General features: G+C 47.4%; 1 protein-coding gene across 3 annotated transcripts in view; it reads right to left on the bottom strand.

Annotated features, from left to right (window-relative positions):
- Positions 1–2468: 2468 nt before the first annotated feature.
- Positions 2469–23096, bottom strand: part of hal (histidine ammonia-lyase) — a 43868-nt gene continuing 23240 nt past the window's right edge. For all 3 annotated transcript variants that reach the window (XM_086009887.1, XM_086009885.1, XM_086009886.1), the window contains 6 exons: positions 21520–21585; positions 19516–19681; positions 16129–16263; positions 3877–3985; positions 3700–3769; positions 2469–3061 (listed from right to left, as the gene is read on the bottom strand). In XM_086009887.1, coding sequence (XP_085866013.1) covers positions 2930–3061; positions 3700–3769; positions 3877–3985; positions 16129–16263; positions 19516–19681; positions 21520–21585 — 678 coding nt within the window. In that variant the 3' untranslated portion in view covers positions 2469–2929. The remainder of the gene's footprint in view (positions 3062–3699; positions 3770–3876; positions 3986–16128; positions 16264–19515; positions 19682–21519; positions 21586–23096) is intronic.

The raw sequence follows: 23096 nt of genomic DNA on the forward strand, positions 1-23096 counted from the left end.
GACCCATTTATTCTAACTCTTTGCTTCCTGTCTGCCAATCAGTTCTCTATCCAAGTCAGTACCTTACCCCCAATCCCATGTGCTTTAAATTTGCACGCTAATCTCTTATGCGGGACCTTATCGAACGCCTTCTGAAAGTCCAAATACACCACATCCACTGGTTCTCCCTTATCTATTCTACCAGTCACATCCTCAAAAAATTCCAGTAGATTAGTCAAGCATGATTTATCTTTTGTAAATCCATGTTGACTTTGTCCAATCCTGTCGCTGTTTTCTAAGTGCTCTGCTATTACATCTTTTATAATGGACTCTAGCAATTTCCCCACTATCGATGTCAGGCTTACCGGTCTAGAATTCCCCGTTTTCTCTCTACCACCATTTTTAAATAGTGGGGTTACATTAGCTACCCTCCAATCCATGGGAACTGTTCCAGAGTCTATAGAACTTTGGAAGACAACCAGCAATGCATCTACTATTTCTAGGACCACTTCCTTAAGTACCCTAGGATGTAGATTATCAGGCCCTGGGGATTTATCGGCCTTCAATCTCATCAATTTCCCTAACACCATTTCCCTACAAATACTGATTTCATTCAGTTCCTCCCTCTCATAAGACCCTATGAACCCCGACATCTCTGGGATGTTATTTATGTCCTCCTTTGTGAAGACAGAACCAAAGTATGTATTTAATTGGTCAGCCATTTCTTTGTTCCCCATTATAAATTCCCCTGATTCTGACTACAAAGGACCTATGCTTGACTTCACCAATCTTTTTCTCTTTACATATCTATAGAAGCTTTTACAGTCAGTTTTTATGTTCCCTGAAAGCTTACTCTCATACTCTATTTCCCCCCTCTTAATTAATCCCTTTGTCCTCCTTTGCTGAATCCTAAACTGCTCCCAATCCTCAGGTTTGCTGCTTTTTCTGGCCAATTTATATGTCCTCTCGTTGGATCTTATGCTATCCCTAATTTCCCTTGTTAGCCACGGTTGAGTCACCTTTTTTGTTTTATTTTTATGCCAAACAGGGATGAACAAATTCTGTAGTTCATCCATGCGATCTTTAAATGTTTGCCATTGCCTGTCCACCATCAACCCTTTAAGTAACATTCCCCAATCCATCCTAGCCAACTCGTGCCTCATACCATCGTAGTTTCCTTTATTTAAATTCAGGAGCCTAGTCTCGGAGTCAACTACTTCACTCTCCATCTTAATGAAGAATTCTATCATATTATGATCACTCCTCCCCAAGGGGCCTCGCAAAAAAAAATTGCTAATTAATCCTCTCTCATTACATAATACCCAGTCTAAGATGGCCTGATCTCTAGTTGGTTCCTCGACATATTGGTCCAGGAAACCATCCCGTATACACTCTAGGAATTCCTCCTCCACAGTATTGTTACTAATTTGGTTAGGGTTAGCCCAATCTATATGTAGATTAAAGTCACCCATGATAACTTCGGTGCCCTTATTGCACATGTCTCTAATTTCCCATTTAATGCCATCCCCAACCTCAGCATTACTGTTTGGGTTCTGTATACAACTCCCACTAACGTTTTATGCCCCTTGGTATTTCTCAGCTCTACCCATACAGATTCCACATCATCAGAGCTAATCTCCTCTTTAACCAGCAATGCTATCCCACCTCCTTTTCCTTTTTGCCTGTAATGGTGGAGCCCAGCACGTGAGTGCAAAAGACAAGGTTGAAGCGTTTGCAACCATCTTCAGCCAGAAGTGACAAGTGGATGATCCTTCTCAGCCTCCTCCTGAGGTTCCCACCCTCACAGAAGCTAATCTTTAGCCAATTCGACTCACTCCACATGCTATCAAGAAATGGCTGAGTGCACTGGATACAGCAAAGACTACATACAGGTCCTGACAACAGCCTGGCTGTCGTGCTGAAGACTTGTGCTCCAGAACTAGCCGCGCCGCTAGCCAAGCTGCTCCAGCACAGCTACAACACTGGCATCTACCAGCCAGTGTGGAAAATTGCCCAGGTATGTCCTGTCCACAAAAAAACAGGACAAATCTAACTCGGCCATTACCGTCCTATCAGCCGACTCTCAATCATCAGCAAAGTGATGGAAGGAGTTATCGACAGTGCTATCAAGTGGCACTTACTCACCAATAACCTGCTCACCAATGCTCAGTTTGGATTCTGTCAGGTCCACTTGGCACCAGACCTCATTGCAGCCTTGATCGAAACATGGACAAAGGAGCTGAACTGCAGAGGTGAGGTAAAATACTAACTACAAACAATGACGGTCAGAAAAAGACCGTCTTAATCAAATCTGCTCTTAACCTTCTCTGCTCTAAGAACAACGACCCCAGCTTCTCCAGCCTATCCACGTAACTGAAGCCCCTCATGCCTGGTACCATTCTAGTAAAATAAACATTCTAGTTAATAAACAGAAACACGTAATGAATGCAGAATAACAAGACTGAAGAAAATCAAAGTTAGAGACAGAGCAGGAGCAACATTTAAAATTTTAATTTTTTTTTTTAAGAACAGTTGAATTTTGTAATAGGCCATTATATTGCAGGAAGCAAGTGGTGCCTGGGTGTCATCATTACTGTGACATAGATATGTCAGTGTCACAGCAAGCAAGGTCAAATCTTAAAAAAAAAAAATGCCCTGCCCAGGGAGCACTGAAGTTCCTGGAGCGGTCCATATTCTAAGAACTCAGCGATACTGAGGCAGACTGTTGGTAAGCTTAGTTACTTGTACATCACATTACATAAAAATACACAATGTTGACCATTTAACAATATATAAAATTAAAATGTATTGCAGTTAACTTGTAAACATTACATTTAAAGATTGAACTGCACAATTGTGTAAGAATAGTAAACATTACACAGTTTCACACAGCATTTCTGTTCCTGTCACAGTTTTACAAGTGAATGGGTGAAGCAGATCGGGGATGATGCTATTCTTTCCGCGCTCGCTTGCAGGGAGAATGCTCAGGCTCCAGTGTAAAGGCAGTTGGTGAAACGGACCTGGCCTCAGGCAGGTTTGTCGATCTGTACTTCTCGATATAAGGGTGTGCCACTTCCCAAACCTATCGGGAGAAGGAGCCCGGTCAGCAACAGAAGCAATCCAATAGCGTGTCAGTAACAAGACCTCAAAGTGCTACGGCAGTTGGACATTTCTTTTGATAACTTGCCCTCGGATCATAGGAACAGGAGGAGGCCATTCAGCCCCTTGAGCTTGTTCCACCATTCAATTAGATCACATCTCAACTCCATTTACTCGCCTTAGTTCCATATCCCTTAATACCCCTTCCAAGTGCAACATATCCTTCCTCAGGTGCGGTGCCCAGAACTGAACACAGTACCGAATACAGTACTCCAGATGGGGTCTAACCACAGCTTTATATGGCATAGCTTCCACCCGTTTGTATTCCGAAGGATCTTTGTGGGGTGGAGATTCAGCTACATCATAATGTGCACATTCAACACAGGTGTAGCACCACTTTAAATGGTAAAACCCTTCAAAAAATACTTCATTCATGCTTATTAAATTAGCCAAACAAAAATGCCTTAAGAAATGAAGGCATTACATAACCAATGTCTGTATATAAATGATCAATAAAGAATAATGAGCCGCTGGATCTTCATTTCGAACATGTTTCCTAAGATCAGTTGTTAAAGATTAAACAGTCTTATCTAATATAAACACTGAAATGTACCAACTCGCCTTTTGCTCCACCAATAACCGATGGACAACTTCAATGTCTGGTGCCATGAAACGGTCTTTAATCCAAGGTCTAGAAAGCAGACAGTAACAAAACATTAACCATCTTGACTGGAACCATCCCAGACAGCCAGTCACAGTTCAACCATGACCCAAAGTAGCTCAATAGTTTACTCGTACCTCACAACTGTGCGGACCAGATCGTAGACCTTTTCCAGAGGTGTTGTTGTTTTTAGGGGGCGTAAAAACTCGATACCCTGGCAGGCTGCAAGAAGCTCTATGCCAAGCACTGAGTGAAACAAAAGCATTCGATCTCAATCACCAGAAATGACCAGCTTTAGACACACATGAACAGTCAGAATCAAAGTTTTAAAGGGGATTAGCAACTTAAACTTAAATTAAGTCTGAATCTCTCACCTTTTCTTGTGGTGAATGTATATTATCAAGAGAGGAACTAACATGCTGGGAAAATTCAGGCATCTTTTGTCCCCGTCAAACACTCCCAGGGCAGGTACAGCACGGGTTAGATACAGAGTAAAGCTCCCTCTACACTGTCCCATCAAACACTCCCAGGGCAGCTACAGCATGGGTTAGATACAGAGTAAAGCTCCCTCTACACTGTCCCATCAAACACTCCCAGGGCAGGTACAGCACGGGTTAGATACAGAGTAAAGCTCCCTCTACACTGTCCCATCAAACACTCCCAGGGCAGGTACAGCACGGGTTAGATACAGAGTAAAGCTCCCTCTACACTGTCCCATCAAACACTCCCAGGGCAGGTTCAGCACGGGTTAGATACAGAGTAAAGCTCCCTCTACACTGTCCCATCAAACACTCCCAGGGCAGGTACAGCACGGGTTAGATACAGAGTAAAGCTCCCTTTACACTGTCCCATCAAACACTCCCAGGGCAGGTACAGCACGGGTTAGATACAGAGTAAAGCTCCCTCTACACTGTCCCATCAAACACTCCCAGGGCAGGTACAGCACGGGTTAGATACAGAGTAAAGCTCCCTCTGCACTGTCCCATCAAACACCCCCAGGGCAGGTACAGCACGGGTTAGATACAGAGTAAAGCTCCCTCTACACTGTCCCATCAAACACTCCCAGGGCAGGTACAGCACGGGTTAGATACAGAGTAAAGCTCCCTCTACACTGTCCCATCAAACACTCCCAGGGCAGGTACAGCACGGGTTAGATACAGAGTAAAGCTCCCTCTACACTGTCCCATCAAACACTCCCAGGGCAGGTACAGCACGGGTTAGATACAGAGTAAAGCTCCCTCTGCACTGTCCCATCAAACACTCCCAGGGCAGGTACAGCACGGGTTAGATACAGAGTAAAGCTCCCTCTACACTGTCCCATCAAACACTCCCAGGGCAGGTACAGCACGGGGTTAGATATAGAGTAAAGCTCCCTCTACACTGTCCCATCAAACACTCCCAAGGCAGGTACAGCATGGGTTAGATACAGAGTAAAGCTCCCTCTACACTGTCCCATCAAACACTCCCAGGGCAGGTACAGCACGGGTTAGATACAGAGTAAAGCTCCCTCTAAACTGTCCCATCAAACACTCCCAGGGCAGGTACAGCATGGGTTAGATACAGAGTAAAGCTCCCTCTACACTGTCCCATCAAACACTCCCAGGGCAGGTACAGCACGGGTTAGATACAGAGTAAAGCTCCCTCTACACTGTCCCATCAAACACTCCCAGGGCAGGTACAGCACGGGTTAGATACAGAGTAAAGCTCCCTCTACACTGTCCCATCAAACACTCCCAGGGCAGGTACAGCACGGGTTAGATACAGAGTAAAGCTCCCTCTAAACTGTCCCATCAAACACTCCCAGGGCAGGTACAGCACGGGTTAGATACAGAGTAAAGCTCCCTCTACACTGTCCCATCAAACACTCCCAGGGCAGGTACAGCACGGGTTAGATACAGAGTAAAGCTCCCTCTACACTGTCCCATCAAACACTCCCAGGACAGGTACAGCACGGGTTAGATACAGAGTAAAGCTCCCTCTACACTGTCCCATCAAACGCTCCCAGGGCAGGTACAGCACGGGTTAGATACAGAGTAAAGCTCCCTCTACACTGTCCCATCAAACACTCCCAGGGCAGGTACAGCCCAGGTTAGATACAGAGTAAAGCTCCCTCTAAACTGTCCCATCAAACGCTCCCAGGGCAGGTACAGCACGGGTTAGATACAGAGTAAAGCTCCCTCTAAACTGTCCCATCAAACACTCCCAGGGCAGGTACAGCACGGGTTAGATACAGAGTAAAGCTCCCTCTACACTGTCCCATCAAACACTCCCAGGGCAGGTACAGCACGGGTTAGATACAGAGTAAAGCTCCCTCTAAACTGTCCCATCAAACACTCCCAGGGCAGGTACAGCACGGGTTAGATACAGAGTAAAGCTCCCTCTACACTGTCCCATCAAACACTCCCAGGGCAGGTACAGCACGGGTTAGATACAGAGTAAAGCTCCCTCTACACTGTCCCATCAAACGCTCCCAGGGCAGGTACAGCACGGGTTAGATACAGAGTAAAGCTCCCTCTAAACTGTCCCATCAAACACTCCCAGGGCAGGTACAGCCCAGGTTAGATACAGAGTAAAGCTCCCTCTAAACTGTCCCATCAAACACTCCCAGGACAGGTACAGCCCAGGTTAGATACAGAGTAAAGCTCCCTCTACACTGTCCCATCAAACACTCCCAGGGCAGGTACAGACTGGGTTAGATACATAAGAACATAAGAAATAGGAGCAGGAGTAGACCAATCGGCCCCTCGAGCCTGCTCCGCCATTCAATAAGATCATGGCTGATCTGATCCTAACCGCCAATCCACTATCACAGAACCATCTCCTGAATCTAACAGAATTAGACACACGAAATAGGAGCAGGATCAGGCTACACGGCCCCTGGGCCCGCTCCGCTACCCACAGGGCCATGTCCGATCCGAACCTAGACTCATGTCCACATTCCTGCCCGCTCTCCATAACCCTTAATTCCCTTTACTTCTAGGAAACTGTCTATTTCTGTTTTAAATTTATGTAATGATGTAGCTTCTACAGCTTTTTGGGGCAGCATATTCCATGGACCTACCACCCTCTGAGTGAAGTAGTTCCTCCTCCTCTCAGTTTTGAAAGAGCAGCCCCTTATTCTAAGACTATGCCCCCTAGTTCTAGTTTCACCCATCATCGGGAACATCCTCCCCGCATCCACCTGATCCAACCCCTTCACAATCTTATATGTTTCAATAAGATCGCCTCTCATTCTTCTGAACTCCAATGAGTAGAGTCCCAATCTACTCAACCTCTCCTCATATGTCCATCCCCTCATCCCCGGGATTAACTGAGTGAACCTTCTTTGTACTGACTCGAGAGCAAGTATGGACACCAAAACTGTACAGAGTAAAGCTCCCTCTACACTGTCCCGTCAAACACTCCCAGGGCAGGTACAGCACAGGTTAGATACAGAGTAAAGCTCCCTCTACACTGTCCCATCTAACACTCCCAGGGCAGGTACAGCACGGGTTAGATACAGAGTAAAGCTCACTCTACACTGTCCCGTCAAACACTCCCAGAGCAGGTACAGCACAGGTTAAATACAGAGTAAAGCTCCCTCTACACAGTCCCATCAAACACTCCCAGGGCAGGTACAGCACAGGTTAGATACAGAGTAAAGCTCCCTCTACACTGTCCCATCAAACACTCCCAGGGCAGGTACAGCACAGGTTAGATACAGAGTAAAGCTCCCTCTACACTGTCCCATCAAACACTCCCAGGGCAGGTACAGCACGGGTTAGATACAGAGTAAAGTCCCCTCTACACTGTCCCCATCAAACACTCCCAGGGCAGCTACAGCACGGGTTAGGTACAGAGTAAAGCTCCCTCTACACTGTCCCATCAAACACTCCCAGGGCAGGTACAGCACGGGGTAGATAGAGAGTAAAGCTCCCTCTACACTGTCCCATCAAACACTCCCAGGGCAGGTACAGCACGGGTTAGATACTGAGTAAAGCTCCCTCTACACTGTCCCATCAAACACTCCCAGGGCAGGTACAGCACGGGTTAGATACGGAGTAAAGCTCCCTCTACACTGCCCCAATGTTTAGAGTAATCCTGAACTCTGAGCTCATGTGGATCAAACTTGCCCAAATACATTTAGAATCACTACCGGCAGAAGATCAATGAGACTCGCATCGCATAGGATTTAAAAACACTGAGAAACAGGAAGGGACCATTATACCCAACAAGTTTGTTCCTTTTAACTAATCTCAACTTCACTTAACCGTCTTCTCTTCATATTGCTTAAGCTATTATTTTCGAGATGGAGCAGCCAGGCCGGATAATCTCCACCCGAGGGTCCTCAGGAGATGGGGCATGTGCTGTAGCAGCCCCTAGCCTGTATTTGTAATAGCTCACTGCAGTCTGGAATGGTTCCTATGGACTGGAAGGAGGCTAATGTAGTCCTCATCTTTAAAATTGGTGACAAGACGAACCAGGGTAACTATAGGCCCATTAGTTTAACATCAGTAATAGGTAAGATGCTTGAAGGAATCATTAGGGATGCAGTATATGAATACTTGGATAGAGAGGGTCATATTCGGGACACCCAACATGGCTTCATAAAAAGGCGGTCATGTCTTACAAATCTAATTGTATTTTTGAAGAAGTTACAAAGTTGGTGATGAGGGAAGTCCAGCAGACATTGTCTACTTAGATTTCCAAAGAACTTTTGATAAGGTACCACATAAGAGGCTTCTCTATAAGATCGAAGCCTCTGGTATTAGCAGTAATATATTGAGCTGAATTCAGAACTGGCTGGCAGGACGTCGGCAAAAAATACTTATAGATGGATTTGGATCTGTTGGGAGACCGGTCACCAGTGGTGTCCCGCAGGGATCGGTGTTGGGACCGTTGGTCTTCACTATTTTTATTAATGATCTGGATGTAAATATTGGGGGCACAATCTGCAAATTTGCGGATGATACCAAGATCTGTGCAAGTGTTAGAACTGTAGATGATGCTCGTCTGCTTCAGGCAGATCTTAATGTGTTGGGAGATTGGGCTCAAGACTGGAAATGATAACTTAGATAAGTGCAGTGTTATGCATGTGGGCAAATGCTCAACATTCATACACCCTTCAGGGAAAGGCATTAAAGACGGTGGAGATAGAAAGAGATTTGGGCATTCTAGTGCATACATCCTTAAAGGTACATGAGCAATGCCATGCAGTGATAGTTAGAGCAAATAGGGTGTTGGGGTGTATCCATTGGACAACTGAGTATAAGATGAGGCATACTGCTTTGTTTTGTCCTTGTACAGGACCATAGTCAGGCTGCACTTGGTTTTGTCCAGTTTTGGTCTCCTCACATGGTGGGTGATATTGAGGCTTTGGAAAGGGTGCAGTGGAGTGTGATGAAATATTCCATTCATCACTGCCTGTGACTGTGGTCGGTTCCAGTTTCATTTCCCTTCCCCCAGTTCCGTTTCCTCACCATTGTATTGTATATTGGAATGTGTTGTGTGTAGGGCTCCGCCCATACCTGGCCCCTATGTAAGCAAGCTCAGTCTGGCCTCATATCCAGTACTGCAGCCCTCCGGATGGAAGATACCTCTCTCCACTACGTGTTACCTTCTAAGTTAATAAAAGCCTTGTTTTCTTTCGCTAACATCGAGTCTCGGAATTATTGAGGCACATCAATTTTATTAACTTATTTTTCAACACAATGGATCAACTCCTGAAACCCGAACGTTTGGATTTGGATCAGCATGCTCCGGACGCATCAGCACGCTTCGGACACTGGTTTATGTGTATGGAATTCTTCCTGGACAATTCCGCAGCCGTCAAAGACGCTACGGACGCTGCGAGTATGAAACTCGGAATTCTGCGGAATTGGGTAAGCCACCGGGTTTACCCCCTCATCCAAGACGCCGACACGTACCTGGCCGCCTGCGACATCTTAAAGGCGCATTACCAGCAGCCTACGAATGAGGTGTATGCTAGGCATCTGCTCGCTACTCGCGCACAGCGACCTGGGGAATCGGTGGAGGAGTTCCTAGGCACCCTGAAAATGCTTGGCAAAGACTGCAAGTGCCGAGATGTAAAAGCCGCAGTGTACACTGACGAGCTTGTTCGCGATGCCTTTATCACAGGCCTCAGCTCCACTTACATCCGGCAAAGACTGCTGGAAAAAACGGGATTGGACCTGAAACAGGCTGCGGACACCGCGCGATCCCTGGATGTGGCCCAGAGAAACTCGGACGCCTACTCTTCAGCCCGCGCCGTCCACGCCGCCACGTGTGCACCAAGGGCGCCGCCATCTTGGAAGGCATCTTCCCCGCCCGGCAGCCCGACACCGTCGGGGCCCCGCTCTCCCCCCAGAAGCCCTACGACAGCCGCGACGCGTCGGGGACCCAACTGCTACTTCTGCGGGCAGCCAAAGCACACCAGAAACCTGTGCCCGGCGAAAGGCACCACCTGCTTTAAGTGCGGTAAGAAGGGGCACTTCGGGAAGGTGTGCAGAGGGAACCCCGCCGGAAAACCAACCGCCGGAAAACCCGCCACCGCCGCGTGCGCGCCGTGGGAGCGGCCATCTTGGATGCCATCTTGCCCGACCTCGTGGGGTCCACCATCTTATGAGCAGACAGCGTGGACGCCATCTTGTCTCGATCAGGGCCCTACAGTGGCATCGGTCACAGTGGATCAGACCAGGCCGCACCCGCTATCCAAATCAATGGTGGACATCGAGGTAAACGGGTGCAGGGTTAAATGTTTAATTGACAGTGGAAGCACGGAGAGTTTTATCCACCCTGAACTGGCACAACAACTCTCCCTAAAGGTGGTCCCTACTCAGGGTACCATCTCTATGGCTGATAAAACCCAGACATCGACCATTCTGGGTTACTGCACGGTACAATTGTCCGTTAACGGAACTGTATATGATAATTTTAAAGTATTAATCATGAAGAATCTATGTGCGAGTGTGATCTTGGGCCTGGATTTCCAGTGCAACCACCAAAGCATCACGCTCAAGTACGGTGGGTCCCAGCCGCCCCTCACAGTGTGCGGTCTGGCTACGCTGAAGGTAAAGCCACCTTCGCTATTCGCGAACCTTACCCCTAACTGCTGGCCAATAGCGACCAAAAGCAGGAGGTACAGCTGGGAGGACAGGCGGTTTATCGCGACCGAGGTAGACAGGCTCCTGAAAGAGCGCATTATTGAACGCAGCAACAGCCCGTGGCGCGCCCAAGTGGTAGTGGTAAGGGGTAGCGAGAAGAAACGGACTCTGACCAGGAACTGCCGCACTTGCGCTGAGTGCAAGCCTCGGTTCTACCGCCCAGATAGAGCCCACTTAATCAAAGCTACACGGCCCTTTGAGCGGCTCAGCTTAGATATCAAGGGCCCCCTCCCGTCCGTCGACCGCAATGTTTACTTCCTGAACATTGTGGACGAATACTCCCGGTTCCCATTCGCCTTCCCCTGCCCAGACATGACCAGCGCCACGGTCATTAAATGCCTCAACAGCCTGTTGTGCCTGTTCGGTATGCCGAGCTACATCCATACGGATAGGGGGGCGTCCTTCATGAGTGAAGAGCTACGCCAGTACATGCTATCCAGGGGGATCGCCACGAGCCGTACCACCAGCTACAACCCCCGGGGTAACGGCCAAGTGGAGCGAGAGAACGGGACAGTATGGAAAGCAGTCACTCTAGCTCTAAGGACCAAGGGCCTCCCTATCTCCCGCTGGCAGGAAGTCCTCTCGGATGTGCTCCATTCGATACGGTCGCTATTGTGTACTGCCACTAATGCCACGCCTCATGAACGAATGTTTGTCTTTCCCCAGAAATCCACCTCAGGCGTATCCATGCCATCATGGCTCTCCACCCCAGGTCCGGTATTCGTGCGAAGGCATGTGAGGGGCCACAAGACGGACCCTCTCGTGGAGCCAGTGTACCTACTCCACGCCAACCCCCAATACGCATATGTCCGGCACGCCGACGGAAGGGAGGACACCGTGTCCATAAAAGACGTCGCCCCAGCCGGTAACGACAACAACCACGGCGATAGCAGCGACAACGATCGCAGCAACTCTTACCCACCCACTACTCTTTCATCACCCCCGGAAGAACATCGACCAACGGCACCCCCACCAACTACCCCTTCAACAACCCTGGCGCCACCCCCGGCAGAGACCCAGGAGGCTACCGGGGACACCCAGCCGACACCCGCGGCACCGCAACAGCCACGTCGGTTGCAGAGGACTATCAAACCCCCGAACAGACTAAATCTATAGAAGGGGTGAATGTGATGAAATATTCCATTCATCACTGCCTGTGACTGTGGTCGGTTCCAGTTTCATTTCCCTTCCCCCAGTTCCGTTTCCTCACCATTGTATTGTATATTGGAATGTGTTGTGTGTAGGGCTCCGCCCATACCTGGCCCCTATGTAAGCAAGCTCAGTCTGGCCTCATATCCAGTACTGCAGCCCTCCGGATGGAAGATACCTCTCTCCACTACGTGTTACCTTCTAAGTTAATAAAAGCCTTGTTTTCTTTCGCTAACATCGAGTCTCGGAATTATTGAGGCACATCATGGAGGATCCACTAGACTAATTCCCAGTCTAAAGCATCTTAGTTATCAAGATAGGCTAAAAGAGCTGGCGCTCTACACTTTAGAGAAGCATAGACTTAGGGGAGAATCTGAATGAGGTTTATAAGATAATGAAGGGAATGGATTGTGTTCCAGCTGACAGTTTGTTTCAGTTAAACAGGTTAAGCAGGACCAGGGGTCAGAAATTTAAGTTGTATAAGGCCAGATCTAGGTTCGATGTCAGGAGGTGGTTCTTTTCCCAGAGAACAGCAAACCTCTGGAACAGGCTGCCGGCTCGTGTGGTGGACGCGGACTCGCTGAATTCCTTCAAGTGAGAGCTGGACCTGTTTCTGGCTGGGGCGGAGATCACCTCTTACAGAAGGTAGGTACTGCAGGGATTTCAGGGCCAGAGTGATCTGGACTAGTTTTGATCGCCTAGATGGGTCGGAGAGGAAATTCCCAAATCTCCCAAATTGCCCTGGGTTTTTATCTGTTTTTTTTGCCTCTCCCAGGCGATCACATGGTTTCGGGTGGGGTGAAGTGGATATATTGTGATGCACAAGGCATCGCAATTGTGTGGGTCAAGCTGGATGGATCAGAGGGTCTTTACCTGTCCGTCTATGTTCATATGTACATATCTAGTTGTCTATTGACCACATTTATATTATTCACTCCAACAGCCTTCTCCGATCATTTTTCCCTTTTCCTCCTCAATTCCTAATTTTTAATTGTTTCTGCCCGGTATTTTAACTCTTCATCTGTCAGCTGTGGCTCAGTGGGTAGCACCCTCGCCTCGGAGTCAGGAGGCTGTGGGTTCAAGTCCCACTCCAGGGACTTGAGCACAAAACTCTAGGCTGACACTCCAGTGCAGTGCTGAGGGAGTGCTGCACTGTCGGAGGTGCTGTCTTTCGGATGAGACGTTAAACCGAGGCCCCGTCTGCTCTCAGGTGGACGTAAAAGATCCCATGGCACTATTACGAAGAAGAGCAGGGGAGTTCTCCCCGGTGTCCTGGCCAATATTTATCCCTCAATCAACATCACAAAAACAGATTATCTGGTCATTATCACATTGCTGTTTGTGGGAGCTTGCTGTGCGCAAACTGGCTGCCACTTTTCCCACATTACAACAATGACTCCACTTCAAAAGTACTTCATTGGCTGTAAAGCGCTTTAAGACGTCCGGTGGTCATGAAAGGCGCTATATAAATGCAAGTCTTCTTTTTTTTTCATAATTATGCACTAATTGCCTGGATCAGTTATATGAACCCCCTTCATAACCGTCGATACTTGCGTTAGGTCACCATGCATTTTCCCCTTTTTCCAAAGAGAACAAGACCAACTTCCTTAGTTTTTTTCAGGGTTTAGAGTCCAGATACCCAGACCCGTGTTAATTGCTATACCCTATCAAAGTTAAGAATATCATTACGATTAAGTGACCAGAACTACACACTAGTCTCCACATTGTATCTGACCAATGACTTCTTTAAGCAACAATACAACCATTTCTGACTGGCTAATGCAACCATGGACTTTTGGCAGGAGCCATCCTGTTTAGGCTCCGCCAGCGTGCCACCTGTGAGCCCGATGCCACCCTCTTCCCAACGATTTTGCCAAGCAAAACTCGATCTGTTCGGCTCGAAGTGGAGCTTCAAACCGCATATCCTATCCATCACCAAGAATGTTAACTTCCACCACCGCAACAGCCCCTGCTACAACTCCCACCTTATCCCCATTGCTACCGAAACCCTTAGCCATGCTTTTGTAACCTCCAGGCTCCAATTCTCCTGCTCAGTGACCTCCCAGGTTTCAACTGCCATAAATGCCAAATCATTCAGAACTCCACTGCTCACATCCTTCTCCTCACCAACCTCCACCTCAATGAATTCAAAATCCTTGTCCTCATTTACAAATCCCTCCACTTCCTCACCACCACCTCACTGCTGGAGCATCTCCTCCAGCCCAATGTCCCAGCCCACACCCTTTAGTCCTCTGACTCTGGCCTCTTGCACATTCCCCCTCTCCTTCTGTTCCACAAATCTTGGCAAAGCCTTTAGCCACTTTGGCCCTACTTTCTAATCTCACTCCCTAAACCCCTCTACATTGTTCTCCCAACCTACAGAAGTCTCCTCAAAACATAGTTAGAAGATAGGATTCAATAGTGAGAAGGGCTGCCATGGGTCTTTTGCAGTCCAGACCATCAGTCCTGGATGGGTTGTTGCCTGTCTGGTGCTGAGGAATGAGGCATATTGCATGGACTAGAAAAGATTTTGCAACGGGAGAGAACACAACTGGATGTCGTGGCCTATGTGGGAGCCAATTAAGGTTTCTTTCATTTTCAGGATGTGTGTCACTGGCAAGGCCAGCATTTATTGCTTATCCCTAATTGCCCTTGAGCAGGTGGTGGTGAGCCGCCTTCTTGAACCGCTGCAGACCGTGTGGTGAAGGTTCCCCCACACTGCTGTTAGGTAGGAAGTTCCAGGATTTTGACTCGACGACGATGAAGGAATGGTGATGTATGTCCAAGTCAGGATGCTGTGTGACATAGAGGGAAGCTTAGAGGTGATGGTATTCCCATGCGCCTGATGTCCTTATCCTTCCTGGTGGCTTGGAAAGTGCTGTTAAAGAAGTCTTGGCGGGTTGCTGCAGTGCATCCTGTAGACAGCACACACTGCAGCCACGGTGCAAACTGCTTTGTCCTCTCTGTGGATAAACTCTTCGTTCATTCATTTACAAAGACTCAATGTGTTACTAGGAAAACGTAAAGAACTAACACAACATATGAAAACTTGAAACCAATAAGGTTCATTATTTACTTCTCTTACAGGTACACAGTTCTGAGTTGTTCTCAATATCTACCAGAGTGCAACAAAATGACAGTCAACGGTACTTAGTCTTCCTTTCACCCCACCAGCCTCCACATTCAACAGATCATCCTCCACCATTTCCGCCACCTCCAAAGTGATCCCACCACTAAACGCATCTTCCCCTCTCCTCCCCTTTCAGCATTCCGTAGGGACCGCTCCCTCCGAGACACCCTAGTCCACTCCTCTATCACCTCCAGCACCCCTTCCCCTTCGCCCGGCACCTTCCCGTGCAAGCGCAGGCGATGCAACACCTGCCCTTATACCTCCCCCCTTCCCACTGTCCAGGGCCCCAAACACCCCTTCCAGGTGAAACAGCGATTTACGTGTACTTCTTGCAATCTAGTATACTGTATTCGCTGCTCACGATGTGGTCTCCTCTACATTGGGGAGTCCAAACGCAGATTGGGTGACCGCTTTGCGGAACACCTCCATTCAGTCCGTAAGGATGACCCCGAGCTTCCAGTCGCCTGTCATTTTAATTCACCGCCCCATTCCCATTCAGACCTCACTGTACTCGGGCTCTTGCATTGTTCCACGGAAGCTCAGCGTAAACTCGAGGAACAGCACCTCATCTTCCGATTCGGCACTTTACAGCCTTCCGGACTCAATATCGAGTTCAACAATTTCAGATCATAACCTCGGCCCCCATTACATTTTTACTTATTTTTTTATCCACACCTTTGTTTTGGCCCTTTTCCCCCACCATCTTTTTTTTCTCTCCCCCATGGCAGCTGTCTCCCATTCTGCCAGCGCATTTCACACCTAATCTAGAACCATCTTTTGTCTCCACTAGTCCTATCACCATCTTGTCTCGTTTTGAATACCTCTTAATGACTCTTCTCTTTTGTTCTCGCCCAGCCTGGCCTTCAGTCTTGACAAAGGGTTTGACCCAAAACGTTGACTCTATTTTCTCTCCATGGATGTTGCCTGGCCTGCTGAGTTTTTCCAGCATTTTCTGTACTTAGTCTTACCTTGTTCGACATGCTCAATGACCCTCAACGCCTTCCTGGCGGCCCATCCACCCATGGAGACGTGGTCCTCAGTGGCAGCGCTGGTGGACAGGGAGTCAACCGATGACGGGTGACACAGCACCTTGTTCTCAGAGACTGAAAATAATCAAGATTATTTCCAATATACTGGCTCTATAAACTAAAATGGAAACATTTAAGACTATAATTTCTCATCTAGGCTGACACTCCAGTGCAATACTGAGGGAGTACTGCACTGTCGGAGGTGCCGTCTTTCAGGTGAGACGTTAAACCGAGGCTCCGTCTGCTTTCTCAGGTGGACGTAAAATATTCCACAGTACTATTTGAAGAAGAGCAGGGGAGTTCTCTCTGGTGTCTTGGCCAATATTTATCCCTCAATCATGATCACTAAAACAGATTATCTGGCCATTATTGCATTGCTGTTTGTGGGAGCTTGCTGTGCGTAAATTGGCTGCTACACTTCAAAAGTACTTAATTGGCTGTAAAGTGCTTTGGGACATCCTGAGGTCATGAAAGGCGCTATATAAATGCAAGAGAAATAATCCTTTCTAATCCTTTGTAGAACTAGGATTAAATATTTTTTGGATAGAGGAATGCTATCAGTGATATAGTAAAAATCATGCCCTTCCTGTCACAAAACCTTACTTCCTGTGGTTGTGTTCTTTTCAAACTTGTGTCAACTTTTTCCCATTATAAATTGTTATGTCCATATTTATAGTGGAAACTGCCTATGTAAACTGGTCACGCTGTAATTACACCCTCCCACCAGTGGTGGTGCTGTAGCGTCTCCACTTTACATCTCCCAGCTCTTTAGCCTATACTGTGGATATACTCCTTCTGAGCCCCAACCAACTCTGGGCCACTTGGTCAATTACACCCAGCCTCTCACTCCATTTCACCTGAAGACTACACTTAGTCTTGTGTGCAACATCACAGGAAATCAATTAGTATATAAACAAAAATGATTTATTCCTATATAATTAAAAATCTTGCACACTTCCTGTTCATAAACCTTACTTCCTGTTGTCACACTTTTCTGTCAGCATTTACCATTGTAAATTGCTATGTCCATATTTTCCATTCAATGGTGCCATTGGCTCTAGTTGCAGACACAGGCCACTAGATGGTTCTGTGGAGTGAGGTTCTGCAGTCTCCCAATTCTGTTGCCGTCTTGTATGTTAAAATAAAACTTGTATTCATCAACTGACCGCGGGCAAGATTAAGGCCTACTAACTGTGGGCGTCGCCCCGAGGGAGGTCACCAGGCCTCCCACCTCGGGTCTTTGCCATGAAAATGAGGCAGGAACCGTGGTGATGCCACTCTCGCCTCATTTGCACTTGGTCCCATAGTAGGTGCAAGTGTTGCGCCCTCCTTGAGCAAACCCTGGGGTGCAGCATAATGCAGTGTTGTGCAATAGAAATCACTGACTAATCGCAGGGGTAGCTCCGGCAACACTGTTTTAACCACATGCAATAATTTTAGTAGAAAACACCTTAAACACGCTCACACAATACAGTACATGTGTTTCACATGTGTCTATTTATTTAACAACCATCTCCCACCATTCAATAACCAAGGTATTAAAGAACTCACGACGATTAAATAACACTCGCAGTCTGCATTTCCTCTCACTTTATCGCCAAACTCACAAAAGGTTAAAGTTCACATGTATACGCCATGTGACTAGGGGTACTGAGATCACATGACCAGCAACAGTGTCTATTACTCATTTTTATTCACTAATTAGAAATGCAATTAACCACATCTGGATTCCCAATTAGTCATGTGGCTGTAGACAACACTGGCCTAATAATGAAATGGTTTGATGGGGTAGACACAGAGAAGATGTTTCCACTTGCAGGGGCTCCAAAACTAAGAGTCATAAATATAAGACAGTCACTAATAAATCCAATAGGGAATTCAGGAGAAACTTCTTTACTCAGAGTGGTGAGAATATGGAACTCCACAAGGATAGATAGCATAGATGCATTAAGGGGAAGCTGGATAAACACATGGGAGAAAGGAATAGAAGGATATGCTGATAGGGTGAGATGACGAGGGGTGGGAGGAGGTGCGTGTCGAGCATAAACACTAGCATTTGGGCTGAATGGCCTGTTTCTGTGCTGTAGACTCGATGTAACCCACATCACTAAAACAGATTCTCTGGTCATTATCACATTGCTGCTTGTGGGAGCTAGATGTGCGCAAATTGGCTGCCACGTTTCCAACGCTACAACAGTGACTACACTTCAAAAATACTTCATTGGCTGTAAAGCGCTTTGGAACATCCTGAGGTTGTGAAAGGCGCTATAGAAATGTAAGTTGTGAGGAAAGGAAGCACTTGTAAATATTAAAAAGGAATCACATTCGGAATATTAATACGCACCATAAAAACACTTTGTGAAGCGGGTGTGTTCTTTGAGTTTTGTGTTTCAGTGTTCTGGGAGGATTTCATTTCGGGAATAAGTGACAAGAATGGAGCTTCTTTGCTTGGCAAATAGTTGAAGAGAAACCAGCAGGGGTGGGGGGGGGGCGTGAAAGTGTTGGAGCTGCAAGGGTGGTTCTGGCCCATAGCCAGTGGTGCTCCGACAGCAGGAGGCCCCCAATCGGACCAGCTGTCGGCTCCTGGGGCCCCTCCACAGGCAGCGCGTCCGTTTTACACAGTTGAGTATCAGGGCGCGTTCCTCGCTGGCATCGGCCCGAAGGCAAGTCCCGTGGGGTGGGGGGTGAGCACTGTGGAGTCAGCGAATTCTAGGCTAAACATCAATGTTTTTTAAATGTTAAATCCACAATTGTGGCTGATCTGTATCTTATCTCCATTTACACACCTTTGATCCATATCTCTTGATAACCAGGTTTCCAGTAATCTGTGAAGAAGTGCTTCCTGCTTTCACTCCTGAACGGCCTGGCTCTAATTTTAAGGTTACGCCCCCTTGTTCTGGACTCTTCCACCAGAGGAACAGTTTCTCTCTATCTACCTTATCGAATCCCTTTATCATTTTTAACATCTCAATTAAATCATCCCTCAATCTCAACTCAAGGAAATACAAGCCACATTTATGCAACTACAAGCCACATTTATGCAACCTTCCTTGGGTTATATTCCCTTGAGTTTAGAAGGTTGAGGGGTGATCTAATTGAGGTGTTTAAAATGATAAAAGGATGTCTTTTAGGTGTCCTTGGGGTACAGAATGTTGGCGCTCGTTGCACCAATTTCTCCCCCGTTGCCTACTCTCTCTCCCTCGGATCCTGGGCCCTCCTCTGCTTCTGCTGATGGCCAAGTGACCACTGACCTCTCCCTACTAACAGTCCACTAATAAAATAGCAACTAGTACAGAACTTGCTGAAATTCAGAGTGAGGTGACCTACCCAAGGCAGCTGCTGAGCAGTGAGCTATCATGAAGCCAGAGTTCAGACCTCCTTCATTGACCAGGAAGGCAGGCAGTTCACTCAGGGATGGATTACACAGTCTTTCAATTCTCCTCTCGCTGATCGCAGCGAGTTCGTGAACACCAATCGCCAGATAGTCAAGGGCCTGTATAAAAACACACACAAGCAATTGGTTCCGGTTAACACTACACCAGCGATGCACGAAATGGTCTAAAACTGTGATGTGGTTTTCTTTCGCTAATAAAAATATCAGACCTTGTGTTTGAGAGAAATAAAAAACATTCTCATCCAGCTTAATACTGTTCAGTATTTTAAAAACATGGTAAGGTAATTAATATCTATAACAATCATAGGATAAGTAACACCAGAGATAACAGGGTCTTGCACAAGTGGACATTCTACAGATGTTCTTATACATAAGATCCAAAATAATGGACTTCACGAATCATAGAATCTCACAGTACAGCAGGTCGGCCGCGTGGCGGTGGACGAGCTACTGGGACCTGCTCACCGGGCTCCGAGTGTGCTGGCTTGAGTCGGTCAACCGACACTTTTTCAGTCCTGTCGCCCACTTGTAGGGCGAAAAATTTGTCCCCAGCCTGTAGCACTTTGTAGGGCCCGTCGTACGGGGGTTGAAGGGGTCCGCGGTGGGCATCGTGCCGGACGAAAACAAACCATGCCTGGTGCAGGCTTAGCGGGACGTGTGAGGTGGATTCGCCGTGCCGGGCAATGGGCACCGGGGCGAACTGTAGCGCCGGTGAGGCGAAGTCGTGGCGTTGCTGGTTGGCTAACCAGGGTGTCGTGCCTGTGCCGCCTCTCTGAAAGAGCTCTCCAATTCCTGAGCTCTTTGTCCATAACCTTTTTTTTTTCTTCTTCAAATGCTTACCCTTTCAAAACCATGGGGTCGATTTTCATAAAGCTGTCGGGAAGGAGGTGGGACTACAACTTTCGGGTTTTAGTCCCGCCTACATCGACGTTTGGCCAATCCACGCGATTTTCCCTTGATTGACCTTGTTAAGCCCGCCCAGCGGGCTCAGCAGGCCAATTAAGGGCCACCCGGCAACAGGTGACATCACAGACTGAAATTTCATCTGTCAAGAGGTCTTGACAGATGAAGTATCAGCGTTTGACAGCTATTTGAAGCTGTTAAACACTGACAGTCTGACTTCTAACCCGAGTCCTTCTACACAGACTCAGTTAGAACTCTCACCAGCACTGAAAGCTGAAGGCTGTCACTTTTGACAGCTCGCAGCCATTTTGCTTTCAGTGCCGGCTGAGTGATGGACTCCCGAAACCTAGAGGAAGAAAGGCTGTTAAGGTAAGTACAGGTAATTTAAACTTCTTTACACACTTTAGACACACCAAACATACTTACCTTTGCACTCATGCACCCATCACTCACCTGAACACCGACATCGCGACCCCTCCAAGTCCTTCAACCCGACGGCCCGCCTGCTCTAACCTGGCGTGGTTTGGAGCCGTCGGGAATCCCACACGACACCCCTCAAAATAGGGATTAGGCTAAAAACTGCCTGTTAACTACCTGTTAACAGGCAGTTAATTGGCACTAATCCCCTTCCCGCCTCGGGTTGGCGGGTCCCAGTGCGGGGCGGGTACCCGCCTCCCCTGAAACTTACGTGGAGGCGGGTTTTGGGTGTCGGGACCCCCGAAATCGGGATTTCCCCCCCCCCCCCCCCGCAACATGCCTGAAGGCTCCAGGAAAATCGACCCCCATGACTTATTCTGCTTCCCCCACGGTTTCTGGTCGGCATTCTAAGTCCTAATAACCCTCTAGTGAAGACGTTTCTCACAACCTCTCTCCTCGTTCTTCTGATGATCTTAAATTTCTGACCTCCGGTTACCGACTCACCAACCAGTGGAAATAGTATTTCCCGATTTACTTCATCAAAGCTCTTTATAATTTTGAACGCCTCTAACAGCTCTCCTCTTACTCTTCTTGTTCAATAATAATATTCTACTTACTTTTGCAGGATACTCTCCATGAAAGTTTCCACCAGAAATTGTCTCTCCTCTTTCTGCAAACACCATCTTAAGTAAATAAATTAAGGTTTATAACCAGTGGCTATGATGTCACCGGGAGCTCAGAACCCAGTACAAGGAACCAAAAAAACTTTACAACAGAATTAAGTTGCACCAAGGTACTTAAAATTACTCCTTCTGTTGACACAAGTAAAATATGTCCCCAAGTTCTTGGCGAAAGAGAAGAAAATTGGGATTAATTTAAATCCATCTGTTGTATTTGATAGGTATATTTATTTAAATTGCAAAGTCTAACCTATCAATCTTCCCGCAGATTTAGACTATCCAGTACTACCACAGTAATATCGCTGCACAGCCCCATACCCCTGCAGGAATCCGTTACACGATGGGTGAACTGGGGTCTCATTGGTCAGATATTTGGGGCACTAAAGCAACAGTGGTGTTGCTTGAACTGATCGGACGGGCAGGGGTGGGAGGTCTCAGAGACCACAGGGGAGGTCTGCAAGCTGATGCTCCATTTAGTTCTGGGAGATCAAGGGAGAAAAATAAGCGATGTGGCAATAGAACAGTTTAATTATTGTACAAATCAAATAGTTGTACAACTGGTTATTTATGGTTTTCTTTTGCTTTTGTGTAACTTTATTCTTTGCAAATAAATTTGAACTATTAGCTTTAGCCAGAATAATAGTCACCTTTCAGAGTGGATAGGAGTATACGGTGGGTAACCCATGTGGGTCTCCAGTGTACAACACTGTGTGAAAAGGGCAACTGTTAGTCCTGCAGCACAATGTTCAATTCACAGCAGTTTTAGATTGTAGGACATGCAGGTTTGCTCATGGAAGCTGCCTTTAGTTGTAAATAAGAACAAGTAATGTTGGGAGAGAGCCCAGACAATAACAATAGTTAAGTGCTTCTCCTTGTGGGCAGCACGGTGGCATAGTGGTTAGCACTGTTGCCTCACAGCGCCAGGGACCCGGGTTCAAATCCGGCCTCGGGTGACTGTCTGTGTGGAGTTTGCACATTCTCCCCGTGTTTGCGTGGGTTTCCTCCGGGTGCTCCGGTTTCCTCCCACAGTCCAAAGATGTGCGGGTTAGGTTGATTGGCCATGACAAAAAAAAAAATTGGCCCTTAGTGTTAGGGGGGATTAAATACGTGGGGTTACGGGGTTATGGGGATGGGGCTTGGGTGGGATGGGTGTAGGGACCGGGTGCTAGGGTTTGGATGATCAGCCATGATCTCGTTGAATGGCGGAGCAGGCTCGAAGGGCCGAATGGCCTGCTCCTGCTCCTATCTTCTATGTTTCTATGTTTGTCACAAAACTAGATATTCTCTCGGGTTCAGTGTCCTATTTGATCCTGAGCTGAGCTTCTGACCCCATATCCTCTCCATCACAAGGACTGCTTATATCCACCTCCGTAACATCGGCCATCTCCCTCCCCCACCCCCGCGTCAGCTCATCTGCTGCTGAAACATCCATGCTGTTGTTACCTCTAGACTTGACTATTCTAAGCTATCCTGGCCGGCCTCCTATCTTCCACCCTCCTTCAGCTCATCCAAAA

The sequence above is a fragment of the Somniosus microcephalus genome, chromosome 17 (assembly GCF_052327205.1).
Source record: "Somniosus microcephalus isolate GS21.2 chromosome 17, FLI_Smic_1.0, whole genome shotgun sequence".
Lineage (NCBI taxonomy): Eukaryota > Metazoa > Chordata > Chondrichthyes > Squaliformes > Somniosidae > Somniosus > Somniosus microcephalus.